This window comes from Pan troglodytes, chromosome 2 (genome assembly GCF_028858775.2).
Source record: "Pan troglodytes isolate AG18354 chromosome 2, NHGRI_mPanTro3-v2.0_pri, whole genome shotgun sequence".
Taxonomy (NCBI): domain Eukaryota; kingdom Metazoa; phylum Chordata; class Mammalia; order Primates; family Hominidae; genus Pan; species Pan troglodytes.
Window position 1 is genome coordinate 200,679,912 of NC_086015.1, and position 15,375 is coordinate 200,695,286.

A 15,375-nucleotide genomic window follows, 5' to 3' on the forward strand; every position below is an offset into this window, starting at 1 on the left:
TCTTTGGGCCTCAGTTATGTCATCTATAAAATGGGAATATACACCTGTTTTGTCCTCTCACCCTTTTTTTTTGTTTTGTTGTTGTTGTTTTGTTTTTTGAGACAGAACCTCTCTCTGTTGCCCAGGCTGGAGTGCAGTGGCATGATCTTGGCTCAGTACAACCTTCGCCCCTGGGTTCAGTCGATTCTCCCTGCCTCACCCTCCCAAGTAGCTGGGGTTACAGGTGCCCACCACCACGCCTGGCTAATTTTTGTACTTTCAGTAGAGACAGGGTTTCCCCATGTTGGCCAGGCTGGTCTTGAACTCCTGACCTCGGCGATCCGACCGCCTGGGCCTCCCAAAATGCTGGGATTACAGGTGTGAGCCACCGCGCCCGGCCACGCACTCTGGTAAAGATGAAAACTACGTCCTGCGCCCTGGTAGGTTCTAAGCTGCCGGAAAGCGAATGGTGAATATGAGATTTGAGTTAGCACTGGAGTTATTTGGAGGGACGGTAGCCTGGGCTTTTCAATCACTGGAAATGATTAAAAGCCAGAACAACCTACATAGGCCGGCCCAGCAGTTCTAGCTTACTCAGAAGATCCCAGTAGACGCCCATGCAGCTTCTCCGACGTTCGGGTCTGCTGATCGGGACCCAGAGTATGTGGCCCCCCCTTCCTCTAGTTCCCAGGCAGGGACGCACACGTGCAACTCCAAGGCTCCATCTATTTTCCTTTAATAAACTTCAGCACGAAAACAAATTCGCCCAACATGTAAAAATGCAATTCCGAAAGGATCCTGCTAGAACAAGGTCCACGGTACAAAAGCATCCTATGGTTATGTAACTGCAGTGGCCACCAAGCGTCCCCCTCTGTGCTCTGGAGGGTTTTATGTAACTGCAGTGGCCACCAAGCGTCCCCCTCTGTGCTCTGGAGGGTTTTATGTAACTGCAGTGGCCACCAAGCGTCCCCCTCTGTGCTCTGGAGGGTTTTATGTAACTGCAGTGGCCACCAAGCGTCCCCCTCTGTGCTCTGGAGGGTTTTATGTAACTGCAGTGGCCACCAAGCGTCCCCCTCTGCGCTCTGGAGGGTTTCAGCCCTGCCTGCCTCCCCTCCCTCCTCCTAGGGGAGCTGGGACAGGGGATCCCTGTTTGAAGACAGCGGGGACAAAGGCCCGAGAGGCGAGCTGAATTTGCCCATTGTGAGACCCTTCTTCCTTGGCACTGCCTGAACCCCACAGCCCACTCCAGCTGCCCGGGTTCTTCTGCCTTCTCCTGGCACCAGCCTCCAGGTTCGGGCCAGCTGCTAGGAGAGCGAGAACACTGTTTCTAAAGGGTGTTGCTTGCTTCTTTGTTCCCAGTTTCCGAAGTGAGAATCCCGAACGCCGTGAGAAACCTCGGGCTCGGGCGGCAGCTCGGGAGTCTGGGGCCTCGGAGGCCGGCGCCGGCTGCGGAGGAGGAGCGCCCTCTAGCGGCAGGCCCAGCGCGCCCAGGGAGAGGCGGAAACGTTGAGTCCGATTTGTAAGGCGGGCACTCGGGACCCTGCCCCGGGCCGAAAGCCCCCTGGAGGACAGTGGCGTTTGGTTTCGGTCCCAACATACAGGCCCTGGGCAGTTGCAGGGATGGCAGCTTTCAAACTCAAACCCAAGAAGTGATCATGCAGACCCTGCCTCAAGTGGCATCACTTCTTAATTGAAAATAGGCCGAGGCGAGGCGGGAATGAAGGCCACGCTGAAGCCCTGCAGAACAGGGGCGTGTGTGTGTGTGTGTGCGCGCGCGCGCGCGCATGTGTGTAAGCACCACGTGAGGCAAGCAGGGACCCCAAATCCACTGCTAGGGGAGAAGATGCCACAGTGCCCTGCCATGGCACCACTGCTCGTGCCAAGCCTGCCCCATCGACACTGGCCCCACCCAAGGCAAAATCAAGCAGACCCAAACCAGTAACAACTTATCCCCTTAGCCAGAGAGCACCTCCACACAAGTCTATCCTGAGTCCTAAAAGAGGATGGAAAAATCTCAAGTAAAAATCTCATGCCTGTAATCCCAGCACTTTGGGAGGCCAAGGCAGGCGGATCACTTGAAGTCAGGAGTTCGAGACCAGCCTAGCCAACATGGTGAAACCCCATCTCTACTAAAAATACAAAAATTAGCCCGGCATGGTGGTGGGTGCCTATAACCCCAGCTACTTGGAAGGCTGAGGCAGGAGAACCGCTTGAACCAGGGAGGCGGAGGTTGCAGTGAGCGGAGATGGTGCCATTGCACTCCAGCCTAGGGGACTGAGCAAGACTGTGTCTGGAAAAAAAAAATCTCCAGAAACATTCCCACCCCCTCCATACAGCCAGCTCTGAGTCACTGGCTGCTGGCTGGCCAGTCACACAGCACCATGGACATGCAGAGGTACCAGTGGGCACTTGGTATGTGCTGCTCAGATGAGGACACAGAGTTAGTCAGAAGATTCTTGGGCAAATGGATCCAAAACAGTCCTGGAATGCAAATGTGAAGTATTTCCACAGCCGTGGTGGGAACACATGACTGGCACTATTTATAAGCGATAAAAGGGTTATTTCATGCATCCTCTTTAAGCTGCAAATGCTTCATGTACAAAAGAAAAAAACCTGTCCTTTTCATTCATGAGACTGGCTTAAGGATCAAAGGAGATAATTTTTAAAAACTGATAATTTGACTTGAAGACATAAAGGAGTTTTGATTCTATTCTACAATAAATCTGTTTTTAATATAAAGATGTTTTCTTAAAATCTCTGTATGAAATTATCTCCAGAGAGATAGATTCACCATGTTTGCCCTGAGATTTAGGGGCCCCTGCCTGCCACTCCACACCCTCTTTGTGAAGGCCCAAGTCACTCACTATGCAAAGAAGTCATTCCCTCTAGTTAGTGTTAAAACCAGTTATGGGTCTTCCTGGCATGGTGGATAATCCACACGTGGATAATCAAGAGTTGACTATATGGGTTCCTCCCTCCCCTCCCCTTCCACCAGGGATCCCTGACAGAGGCCACAGCGAGACTCTTCAGCGGATGTAGATCATGTCGGAGATGGCTCCAGGCAAGTGGGTCATGATCTGCATTCGCAGCCACCAGTAGTAGTCCATGGGGTGGTAGCGGGTGTAGGGGGTGGTGGCGGTCAGGGCGTGTGTGACAGCATCGATGACAGGGGACGTGTCTGTGGAGCCACTGCTGCAGTAGGTCTCCATCTTGGCGATCTTTTCATCAAAGTACTTCTTGCCGTAGTCCTTGCGCACGACCTCAGGCAGCTCGTCCCACATCTTCTTGGCGATGGCCTGAATGCTCTCAGGGCTGTAAAGGCTGGTGGCAGCGATGAAGTTGCCGGGCTCCACCACGCTGACCTTCACGCCCAGGGGGTACATCTCATAGCGCAGGCAGTCCGAGAAAGCCTCTACCCCGAACTTGGTGATGCAGTACGGGGAGCGGGCCGGGTTGGCCATGCGGCCCAGCATGCTGCTGATATTGACGACGCGGCCTACAGAGGGAGACAGAGATACCTGCTAAGGCGTTACTGCCCTATGACACAGAGGAGAGAAGTCTGGCATGTCTCTAGAGGCTTGGCTGGAACCACTTCTGAGCCACCCAGGAGCCTTCTCATTCAATAGGCAAGGCCAGCTCAGGCCCTCGCATCAGCATCGGCACCCCTGGTCTTCCCTGGGAACCTGGCTGTGCCAGGCAGGACATGGGAGGACAAGTGAGTGAGAAGCAGCAGGGCACAGTGTAATGGGCAACACGCAACTGACTCAAAAACCAGATCAAGCCCGATGCGGTGATAATTTGGGGTGAAAACACGAGGGGAGAAGTGGGAGGCGAGACAGCTGTCTGTGTGGATCTGAGCTTTCACTATAGGCAAGGTCTGGTGCTGGTGAGGGAGAAATACAGCCTGAAAGCTTCCTCTTCCCCTTATGGAGCTTAAAGTCCAGCTCCAGTAGTACGACGTGCAGATAAGTAGCACACTAGGGCCAAGTGTCTAGCCACTGACAGCAGCCCTGGCGATGGGGGTTGGAGTGCAGACGAGGAAGTACCTGGGGCTGCAGCTGGGAGGGAGCCCCGAGACAGCCCTGAAAGAGGACAGGACCCGTACTGTTAGGCCCAACTCCCCAACTCCATTCCACCCTGGTAGGGTGGAGCCTGGGTGGAGACCAGGACCGCCTGGCAAACAGAGCAGCAGGCAGGGGCAGGGGCAGGATTTCTGAACCTGACTTCAGGGCTAGGACATGAGGAGAGAGTCCTGGGCACTGGGAGAGTGTGGTGATCCCCCTCCAAAGGCCACAGGCCCAGCCGGGGGGCATCAGGGGCCTCCCACAGCTCCTGCTGGCCCTGGGAACAGAGGGGTTGGAAGTGGATTGCATTTGGCCCAGCTGGGGAAGCCGAGGCGGATCTGGGACCAGTTTTCCTGGGAGGGAACTCAGCCCATCCAGGTGTGCCCCCGGGAGGGAACTCAGCCCATCCAGGTGTGCCCCCGGGAGGGCACTCAGCCCATCCAGGTGTGTCCCCGGGAGGGCACTCAGCCCATCCAGGTGTGTCCCCGGGAGGGCACTCAGCCCATCCAGGTGTGCCCCCGGGAGGGAACTCAGCCCATCCAGGTGTGCCCCCGGGAGGGAACTCAGCCCATCCAGGTGTGCGCCCGGGAGGGCACTCAGCCCATCCAGGTGTGCGCCCGGGAGGGCACTCAGCCCATCCAGGTGTGCCCCCGGGAGGGCACTCAGCCCATCCAGGTGTGTCCCCGGGAGGGCACTCAGCCCATCCAGGTGTGTCCCCGGGAGGGCACTCAGCCCATCCAGGTGTGTCCCCGGGAGGGAACTCAGCCCATCCTGGGGGAGGCACCTTTCAGAAAGCTCTAAATTTGAAGTCACTGAAGGGTTGGGGTTTCCATGTAAAACCCTACAGCTGCAGGCTGTGTTCATGCTTGTTGTTGCTAGGACTTCACCATAGATGTATGGATCTTACCCTTTTTGCCACAATTGTTTGCTATGCCAGACAAAAAAATCCAAGTCAATGACTTCTAAAGTGGTTTGCTCACATTTGGCCACCCACATGGTTTGGGTGTTTTGTTGGTTTTCCAAATTTCTAATCTTGATTTTTACTATTGTTCCCTAATACCACAATGATCTCATTTTTTAAACTACGATATAAATAACCCATAGAATGAATATGCCAGATTTTACTAACCACACCTGATTGATACAAAGATGTGTACACACAGCTTTGTGCAAAGGGTGATTCTCTCTATAGATTAGGTGTGCAGAGTGGATGGCTGCTCAAATCTTTAAGCTTTTGCTGCATGGACCACTGACCTCTTACCTGCTCTGCTTCCTCCTCCCCTACCCGGCCACAGCCCCTCTGCCCACCATCACCCCAGGCCCAGCATAGTCCCTGGGATTCACGAGCTCACCCCTGCTGAGTTGTGGACATTGGAGCTGCTGGGACAGGTATTTCCATTCTGAGCAAAGATGAACACGTGGGGCAGGTTCAGGGGCAGGAGGGAGCTCCCTTTCCCACTCACCTTTGGCCCTTCGGATGAGGGGGAGAAAGGATTTCGTCATCCGCACTGTGCCCCAAAGGTTCACTTCTGCCACCTGCTTGTAGGTCTCCAGGCTGGTGAACTCCACCTCCCCGAACGTTGAGATGCCGGCATTGTTAACGAGGCCCCACATCCCTGGACAGGAGAGGGATAGATGTGCATTTACCACATGGGCTTGGCCCAGACATTGCCCATCAGCCTGCAGGCCAGCCTCCTCTCTGCTTCTTTCCTGTGACTTCCCAGCCTCTCGCCCAGTGCTCTCTAGAAACTTTCTAGAGTCACTCAGGAACGACAGGAGGTAAAGAGGCCTAAAGTGCTGACTGCAGCCCTCCCTTGCGTCTAGAATGTCCAGTCCTCACGTCACATCTGCCTGGCTCGAGTCTCTGGGCCCATCATGACCCAGCCTGCCGTGTCCCCCAGCCTTCAGTCTCACCTCACCTCAAATTCCCACTTCCACTCCACTCCACCCCATCCCATCCCCACACCCTGAGTTTGAGTTTCACGCCCCGTTCCTATTTACTCATCTCTGCCCTTGAGCTTTCGCTCACGTCTTCTCTTCTCTTGCCAGAAGCCAGGGAAATCACAGGGGAGGTGGGCACGAGGAGGCAGCTGTGTTTTGCAGGGACCTCTCTGAGTTCAGTTTGTTGGGGTGCAAAGGCTGGATGGGTCAGAGCCTCAGGACAGAGCTGGGCCCTGCCTCTTTGTTGTGGAAACCCTCAGTGTTGGGTCTCCCGGGCCGATAGCCCCGTGCTCCTTCCCAAGGCACAGCCTCAGAGCAGAGCTCCCGTCCTGGGGCCCTCCCCTGCCTGTGGGAACTCGGCGCTGCTTCATTTTCCAAGTTAATCATGGAAATGAGTTTGTGTAAATGACAGAGTAATTGGTCTCTAGCTGCTTTCCTTCCGTGTTACCCAAATTAAAGCTTCATTCACTGCCCTCTGGTGCCTTCTCCTTCGATTATGGAGAATTAAGGGCATTTATTAGGGAAAGGAAATTGCTGGTTAACAGAGTGTCCATGAAGAGCTCACTCCCACTCTCCACCAAAGCCTTGCGGGTGTCTCCCTGCTCTAGGTCTCACCTGTGACCTCGCTCAGATGCTAATGACAGGATCAGCATCATCCACGACCCCACAGCTCCCACTGTCTCCCTGCAGACGCACCCTGAGTCTTCACCTTCTTCTCTTCCCAGGAGGAGCAGCAGGCCACTCCCCACCCATCATGGCTGACACTTCCACGTCATCTTCGAGACCATAGCCACTGATCCTTCTCTGTCTTTTACACAATTTCAGCTTTTCCACTGCCCATGACTCCATCCCTTCAGTTCTATACACATTAGGAGCTCAACAAATGTGTGTTAGATGAATGAGTGTCCACAAATACCGCATTTCCATATCCCGAAGATCCTTCTGTAACTGTGCTACCTGCTCTCCCTCCCTCCACGCCAGGCTTCCAAGAACACACTCTATCCTGTAATACAAAGATTAGCCGGGTGTGGTGGCGGGCACCTGTAGTCCCAGCTACTCGGGAGGCTGAGGCAGGAAAATCTCTTGAACCCAGGAGGCAGAGGTTGCAATGAGCCAGATCATGCCACGGCACTCCAGCCTGGGTGACAGAGCACACACACACACACACGTGCGCGCACACACACACGCGCGCGCGCTCTATCCTCTCCATCTCCCTTCCATACCACACTGGGTCCCAGCCCTCAGCTGTCCTGACCACGCACTCTCCAGGGTCTCCAGGGTGGTACACCAAGGACCTCACCCCCAGTCTTCACTCTCCTCAGGCTCGCTACGATATGAGTACTGCCAGTACTCCTTGAGGCTCACCTCTCCCTCAGCATTAGTGATACCCAGGCATCTCCTGCATCTTCCCTGACACCTTTCTTTCACCTGCCCCCAGATACAAGTGAACCCCAATGTCCTGGCCTAATCCTGCTCCTCTCAAAGTACACTTAACTCTTAGGTGTCCTCATCTTCTTCATGTTTGTGAATTTTGCAGCCGTTTTGTGTTTGATTCATAACGGACAATATCCCATGACTTAAAATGCATACAGCCCTTTTTCTACCTAAAAATAAAACAATGACATTTGACGCTACTATCCAAAAAAGTTTAATGAAACATGACCTGTGAAAGTGCACAGCCCCTGGATTACAGCTTTAATGAGTGTTGAGAGTGGTGGACCTAGTTGCCATCTGGAATCCTCAGCCAATGTTCTGAATAAACTCACGGAGGCATGCCCGCTGGTTGGGCGACAGCAACTTTCCTGTAACATCCCCAAGATCGCCTCCGCACCAATGGCCCCTCAGTTCTCCGTGGGAGTCACGGCTCTCTCTCCTCATCCCATCTCCTGTCTCGCTTCCACCTGAATGTCCCACAGGTCCCTGACTCACCCTAACCACAACCAACACGTCAAGTTTCCAAGCTGCCCAAGCCTGCTCCTCCTCTTTGTTAATGATTTTACTTTTGTCTGTGACTCCTCCAGCTCCTCCACCCCTCCCCCACCTACTGAGTCACCCAGTACTGCTAATATTACAGCTCAAGATCAACATGACAGCTGGCAGGCCCCTAATCAAGCCCTTTACATTCATTAACTTCCCTGATCCTCCCAACCACCCTGGAAAATAGATCCTAAATTGTCTCATATCCGGTTGAGGCAACTGAAGCTCAGAGAGGTTAAGCACCTTGGTCAATGTCACCCAGCTAACAGGCAGGGAGGGTGGGATTTGGACCCAGATCTCTCTGAGGACAAAGTCCCCACGCCCCAGGCTGTTGCTGGTTTCCTCTGCTGGGTCGGTTCTTCCTTCCTGTTTCCACTAGCATTCCCTTGGGTCCTTGCTGCCTGTCTCCTGGGCTGCTGGAGAAGCCTCCTGGGTCTCTTGGTCTCACTCACTCCTCCACCTCCGTCTTCACCCCACCCCTCAGGCAGACCCATCAGTCACTTCCTGCTCTATGGTCTCCGTCCCCCCCTCAGGCCGACCCCCACATCAGTCATTTCCTGCTCTATGGTCTCCATCCTCCCCTCAGGCCGACCCCATCAGTCACTTCCTGCTGTATGTCTCCATCCCCTCCTCAGGCCGACCCCCCCCACCATCAGTCATTTCCTGCTCTATGGTCTCCATCCCCTCCTCAGGCCGACCCCCACCATCAGTCATTTCCTGCTCTATGGTCTCCATCCCTTGCTCAGGCCGACCCCCCCCATTAGTCATTTCCTGCTCTATGGTCTCCATCCCCCCCTCAGGCCGACCCCATCAGTCACTTCCTGCTGTGTGTCTCCATCCCCTCCTCAGGCCAACCCCCTCCATCAGTCATTTCCTGCTCTACGGTCTCCATCCCCTCCTCAGGCCGACCCCCTCATCAGTCATTTCCTGCTCTATGGTCTCCATCCCCCCTCAGGCCGACCCCCCCATCAGTCACTTCCTGCTCTATGGTCTCCATCCCCTCTCAGGCCGACCCCCCCCATCAGTCACTTCCTGCTCTATGGTCTCCATCCCCCCCTCAGGCTGACCCCCCCAATCAGTCACTTCCTGCTTTATGGTCTCCATCCCCCCCCCAGTCACTTCCTGCTCTATGGTCTCCATCCCCCCCATCAGGCCGACCCCCCCCCAACAGTCACTTCCTGCTCTATGGTCTCCATCCCCCCTCAGGCCGACCCCCCCATCAGTCACTTCCTGCTCTATGGTCTCCATCCCCCCTCAGGCCGATCCCCCCATCAGTCACTTCCTGCTCTATGGTCTCCATCCCCCCCTCAGGCTGACCCCCCCAATCAGTCACTTCCTGCTCTATGGTCTCCATCTCCCCATCAGGCTGACCCCCCCCCCATCAGTCATTTCCTGCTCTATGGTCTCCATCCCCCCTCAGGCTGACCCCCATCAGTCACTTCCTGCTTTATGGTCTCCATCCCCCCCCAGTCACTTCCTGCTCTATGGTCTCCATCCCCCCCACCAGGCCGACCCCCCACCAACAGTCACTTCCTGCTCTATGGTCTCCATCCCCCGCTCAGGCACCCCCCATCAGTCACTTCCTGCTCTATGGTCTCCATCCCCTCCTCAGGTGGATCCCCCCATCAGTCACTTCCTGCTCTATGGTCTCCATCCCACAGCATGGTAGGCCAGGCCTTTTCCAAGCTTCTCCCTTACTCCTCCACATATGTTCTGCTGCCTGTCAGCCTGCGAGCAGCTTGTGTTGAAATTCTTCCCATGCTCTTGTAGTGGTCTGATCCAGGCATGAGTGCTGGACGGCTCAGAGCACTCTCCCACTTCACAGATGGGCAAGCTGAGACCCACACAGGGGGCAGGTGCAAGCCCAAGATCACATTTCTAATAAGTGAAGCCCAGGTCAGGCGTGGTGGCTCAGGCCTATAATCCCAGCACTTTGGGAGTCCAAGGCAGGTGGATCACCTGAGGTCAGGAGTTTGAGACCAGCCTGGCCAACCTTGTGAAACCCCTTCTTTACTAAAAAAAAAAGAAAAGAAAAAAAAAATTAGCTGGGCATGGTGGCAGGTGCCTGTAATCCCAGCTCCTCGGGAGGCTGAGACAGGAGAATCACTTGAACCCGGGATGTGGAGGTTTCAGTGAGCCGAGATCGCACCATTGCACTCCAGCCTGGGCGGCAGAGTAAGACTCCGTCTCAAAAAAACTAAATAAATAAATAAATAAATAAATAAATGTTGACTGACTGACTGGTAAGTGATGTGCCAAGATCAGGCCATGCCCACGGCCTGCTCTCGGGCCCACTGGCTCGGTGTCCCCTGGGGTGGGGACAGGGAGCGCTGGTCCCAGGCTCCAGATGTCCCGTCCCTCAGCGTCCTGCGGGGGTCGGGGCCGGTGGCAGATGGCTCCGCGGCTCTCATCAGACAATCTCCTTCATCTCGCCCCCGTGGCTGGCTCCCCGGGCTTTGGCAGCAACTGTTCCACAGAGCCAGGCTGCAGGGCGTCAAACTCGCCATCCAAATGTGCCCCCACGGTGGAGAAGGGGAAGAGGACCCTTCTGACATGTCCTGCGTGGGGTGTGGGTGGGTGGCGGCCACTGCGGGTCGGAACGCTCTGGGAGGGCGCCCCCTGGCGTTCACAGCCGGCATTGCCTGAGGGGGAGTTGCCAAGGCAAGGCCAGGACACGGCAGCGTGCAGAGGGGAAGCAGGGAGAGGGAGGAGAGGGAGACGGGAAGAAAGCGAGAGCAGGAGATGGGGGGCACGCCACTGCATATCTGACAGATGTACTGTTTTTTTCAGACCTAAAAGTCTTCAAATCCTTTTCCAAAAAAAAAAAAATGCAGTATTGGTTAAGTAAGTTGATGGTGAGAGGTTTATCCAGCCCTCCGGAATGCCCGGCGTGGAAAAAGCAGCAGGGAAAGGTCTGCGCATCAGGCTGGTGCTGGGGTTGGAGCCCAGATCCCCGGGCAGGGGGTGAGTGCCTCCCCTCTGTGTGGGCCGGGGCCCACCCTGCCTTGTAGGTTAGGCTGCCTGGCCAGTCCAGTACAGACAATGGAAGTGATTCTGCCCCAGAGTCAGGGGGGCAGGGGACGAGGACCGCCAGCCTGAGCAAGCCGGCCTGGTGCGTTCTCTGCTTGGGTCTCCGGTGATGATGCCTTTCCACGGGCATTTTAGATCACCACAAAACCCACGCTATAATCAAGTGGCTTTATGGTGCTGATGCAGCTGTTTTCCTGCCCAGTAGTTTATGAAGGAAAATATAGCAGCTGCCCAGGGAAGGCGGGAGGGAGGAGAATTTACCGCCAGGGAAGGGCGAAGCAGGCTGCAGGTTCTGAGCCGGTAATCATCCCAGCGGGACCCATCCTGCCTTTTCTTAATGGGCTGGCTCTGCCTGTTAATTATTAAACAGATGTTCAGCGAGAACAGAGAACAGAGAGGCCTGTGAATGGCCTGTTGGGAGGATGGGAGCGACAGTGGGCTGATGAGGTGGCACATCAGAGACAGGCAGAGGAGCGGCATCACCGACAGCCACACACGCAGCCTCTGAGGCAGCTGCTGTGACAGACAGCACATCCATCTGGCTGATACAGGCTCAGCAGAGCTCCCCGCATGGGATCTGGTCACTCCTGCCTTTTCCGCCTCCTTCCCCAGCCACTGAAGTAGCTGCTCCTGAGAGCTGCCCCACCCCATTCTGAGGGAAAGCAGAGGCCTGAATGAGGCACACCCTTTCTGCCTGGGCTGTCAGGGAGCTCAAAGGTAAACTTCATAGATTCGCTTCTCCAGATGCTGCTGGGCGGCCTGGCTCCAGGGAGCTCCATCCCCCACTGCTGTATTCTACATGAATGGCACCCCGAGGTTGCAGACAGAGCTCCTCCCACAAGGCCCTCCACTGGCTGAACTGGAAGGATATTTTAGTCCTTATGCTACTGGAACTTTCTGTAGCTTTTGACCCTGTTGGCTACTGGTACTGCCCCCTCCTCCAAACCTTCTGTTGTTTAGCCTCTGGGGCACTGTATCCAACCTCTCTGACAGCTGCCTCTCCCCCTCCTCTGATCCCCGAACACTCACATTCCCAGGGGTCCCTCTGTGCATCTCCCCGACTCCCAGTGTCACCTGCCCTGGGCACCTGCTCTTCTAGCCTGGACATTCCCTCAGGGTGGGCGCTTCAGTGTCTCCCTATCTCCCCACCTGCTCCTGCAGTGCGGGGCACCAGGTGTCCAGGACAGAGACTTCGCGCCTCACCTCATCCCCACATCCAAGTCACCAAGTCCAGGCAGCTTCGCCTTCTCAACACTCCTCGCACCTGACCCTTCCTGTTTCCCAACACCTACCACCCTAGTTCCGGACTCCAGAACCCATGTTTAACTCCCGCTTTGAATCCACCTTCACATTGCCACTGCCATCCTCAGAGGGAGATTCACAAGTCTCACAATGACCAGGCCATTCCCTCAGGATGACCCCTTCAGTGGCTCCCCAGTGCCATTGGGAGACCAGCCATGTTCCCTCGCCTGGGATCCAAGACCTCCCTCCCAACCTCCTTTGCTGCCACCCCCTCTGCGTGACCTGACCCATGACTCATATTGAGGTGCCGGCTAATCCCACCACTTGACCAACAGCCCCTGCTACCCTCCCCGTGCTCCTCGAAGCTGTGGTTCCTGCTCTCCCCTCCTCTTGGAACAACCATATCTGCTCTCTGCCACAATCTGCCTTAACTGGCCTATTTCCACTGCGCCCCCATGGCTGGACTGACCCCTCCTTCCTGTGCTGCTCTGCCTCTCTCAATGCACGGCTCCCTGATTTTGAACTCAGTCCCCCGGCTGAACTATGAGGTCCTGGGGACAGAATGTGCCTTGACCATCTTTGTGTCCCTGGCACCCAACCCAGCTCCTGGGCCAGAGGGGGCATCAATGGGCATTGGCTGAACTGACCTGAATCAGTGCGTAGCCACCTAGCACTCCGTGAACTCTGAAATCACCTCCTGACTGTATTTTTCCATTGCCCTATTGCACGTGTATGTTTAGTGTAATCCTCTTCCTCCTACTGTGCAGGAGGAAGAGCCTAAACAATAAGGAAAGGAGTGTGGTGGCAGGATGCCAGCCAATGGAAGGTGGCGTTTAGCAAGTGCCCCTTGGAATGGCCCCATACACAACCCCTGCCGCCCGAAGGGGCGCCCTACCTTTCTCAGGGTCCTTCAGGCTCGAGCGGACAATCTCCACCGCTTTCTCCACCTCTTCGCTGCTGCAGACATTGAGCTGGACGGTTCTCAATCGGTCACTGTTTAGGCTGTCCAGCTCCTTGACCCCATCATGGCCTTTGTCCTGGGGAGGAGAGAAGAGCTGCTTCTACCTCCTTCCTTCCCACCCTGAGGCAGACCCTGAGGACTCCTGTCAAGGCAGGAGCTGGCCTCAAGTCCCAGCCAAAGCCTCAGGCATACTGGCAACTGCCCATGGGCCTGGCCCACCAGCATGCGGTTCTTTTTAATCCTGAGCACTGATGACCTATCAAGCATCAAGCTATGTGCCACAGACACAACCATGAATAGGATGAAGAGCCGGCCCCCAAGGCCTCAAGACAGGATTCCTTCTCCAAGCAGGGGTTGCAAACTTATGTGGGGCAGGCGGGGGCCCTGGGGAGTACAGGACATGTCAGGAATTACCATGTGGGGATGGAAACCCAGGGTTGCCAGATGCTTACATTTTTAAGCTAGTAATTGGGAAATCTCTTCATTCTTTTAAGTGTTGGCAACTTACACACATTTAAAAAAAAAAACAAAAAAACACTGTGAAGGCCAAAGCACGTCCACAGGCCACATAGGACCAGCAGGCTGCCAGTTTGCCACCTCTGTTCTAAGCCAAGGGCCCATCAACTCCAAATTGGTAAGAGGCCAGAGCCAGCCTCTAATCCCAGCTCAGTCACTGAGTAGGCTTTGTGCACTCAGGGGTGTCCCTGAACGGGTGTCCATTTTTTCTGGCTGTAAAACAGGAACATCACCCCCTGTCCTGACCTGCTCAGATTAATGGAGTAAGGAAATGGATTTGTAAGAAGCCTGTTAAAGAGTCTAAAGCACCACACAAATTCAGGTACTGCTAAACAGGAGAAAGGCGTCACTCGCTCGGCAAACATTTCTTGGGCCCCTATCGTGTTCCGGCACTGCGCTAGGAACTGGAGGTCAAGATCAATCATTCAGCCCCTGTTCCCAGAGTCCTGTTCTAGGGAAGGAGACAGGTGAGCACGTAAGCGACACAGTGACTGTGTGCTGTATGGAACCTGGCGGGAGGAGGGAGGGACACAGGAGGGATGGGCAGAGGAGACCTTCCAAAGGCAGTGACAGCTGAGGACATTCACAAGAGGGGGCCGATGGGGACGGGGCACTGTGGGAAGAGATAAGAGGACGCCACCATAAGCCATCGGTTGCAGGCAGCGCAGACGCAGAAGGAGGTGGTGGATGCAGGGCTGGAGAGGGGGGCAGGGGTCTGCTTGTGGGCACTGCCGAGCTGCTGGGGGGCTTTCCTCTAAGTAGACAGCATTTCCTGGTGTCCACTGTCCTGAGCACTGTGCTAAGTGCTGATGTGCTTTGTCACGTGAACCCTCGTGTCACCAGGCAGGCTGCATTGTCACATTTCATCCTATTCTATGAAACATGGTTTCTTTCTCAATAGGGATGAGCTACACTCGATGTGAAAATTAAACATAGTTGGTCATAAATGACTTAATTGGCAGCAATTTTCCTGAATGGTGCATGGCATAGTGACACCTCTTGTAAGAGGACTGGACTAGCAGCCAAGAGTAAAGGGGTAGAGAAATGCCCACTCGCCAGCCAAGGGCTTGCCCATGGCACACACAGCTGCTACTGAAGCAAACATCCCAGGTGCGGGCAAGGGTGGAAAGCCCAGGACGGTCAGCACTTGTCAGGGGTGGAAAGTCCTCCACTGGTTAGGCTGAGCCTTCTGAATGCTTTCAACCAGAAGAACCCCAACCCCGGGAATGGAGAAATCACATCATGCAATTTCAGAGGGCACAGGAGGAGATGGTGAAGGGACTGCCCAATGGGGCCGGAGGTGCTGGACGTAGTCACCCCGGAGAGAAGACTTGAGTGGAACATGACTGAGGGAGCCAGCTTGTTCCATGCAGCCACAGAGAACAGAGCCAGGACCAAGAAGTCCAGCTCAGCTCAAAATGAGGCGTGATCTTCACAGTCTGGAGACGGCATGAGCTGCCTGGAGGTGTTGAGGCAATGAGTTGGGGTGGGGGGTTGTTTGGAGGTAGGAGGGATGTTTGGGGGTTGGGGGGATGCTTGAGGATGGGGTGTGGGAAAGGTGGTACAGAGACAATCCCGGCATTGGACAGGAGGTCGGGCTGATCTCCCCTACCTAACACCCCTTCCGTTCCTGGACTGTCGTCCTCACCGCCTGGTTTTCCATGG

General features: G+C 55.3%; 1 protein-coding gene across 9 annotated transcripts in view; it reads right to left on the bottom strand.

Annotated features, from left to right (window-relative positions):
• Nucleotides 1-699: 699 nt before the first annotated feature.
• Nucleotides 700-15,375, bottom strand: part of BDH1 (3-hydroxybutyrate dehydrogenase 1) — a 63,251-nt gene continuing 48,575 nt past the window's right edge. For all 9 annotated transcript variants that reach the window (XM_016942570.3, XM_016942573.3, XM_016942571.4 and 6 more), the window contains 3 exons: nucleotides 13,129-13,270; nucleotides 5,507-5,659; nucleotides 700-3,475 (listed from right to left, as the gene is read on the bottom strand). In XM_016942570.3, coding sequence (XP_016798059.1) covers nucleotides 3,006-3,475; nucleotides 5,507-5,659; nucleotides 13,129-13,270 — 765 coding nt within the window. In that variant the 3' untranslated portion in view covers nucleotides 700-3,005. The remainder of the gene's footprint in view (nucleotides 3,476-5,506; nucleotides 5,660-13,128; nucleotides 13,271-15,375) is intronic.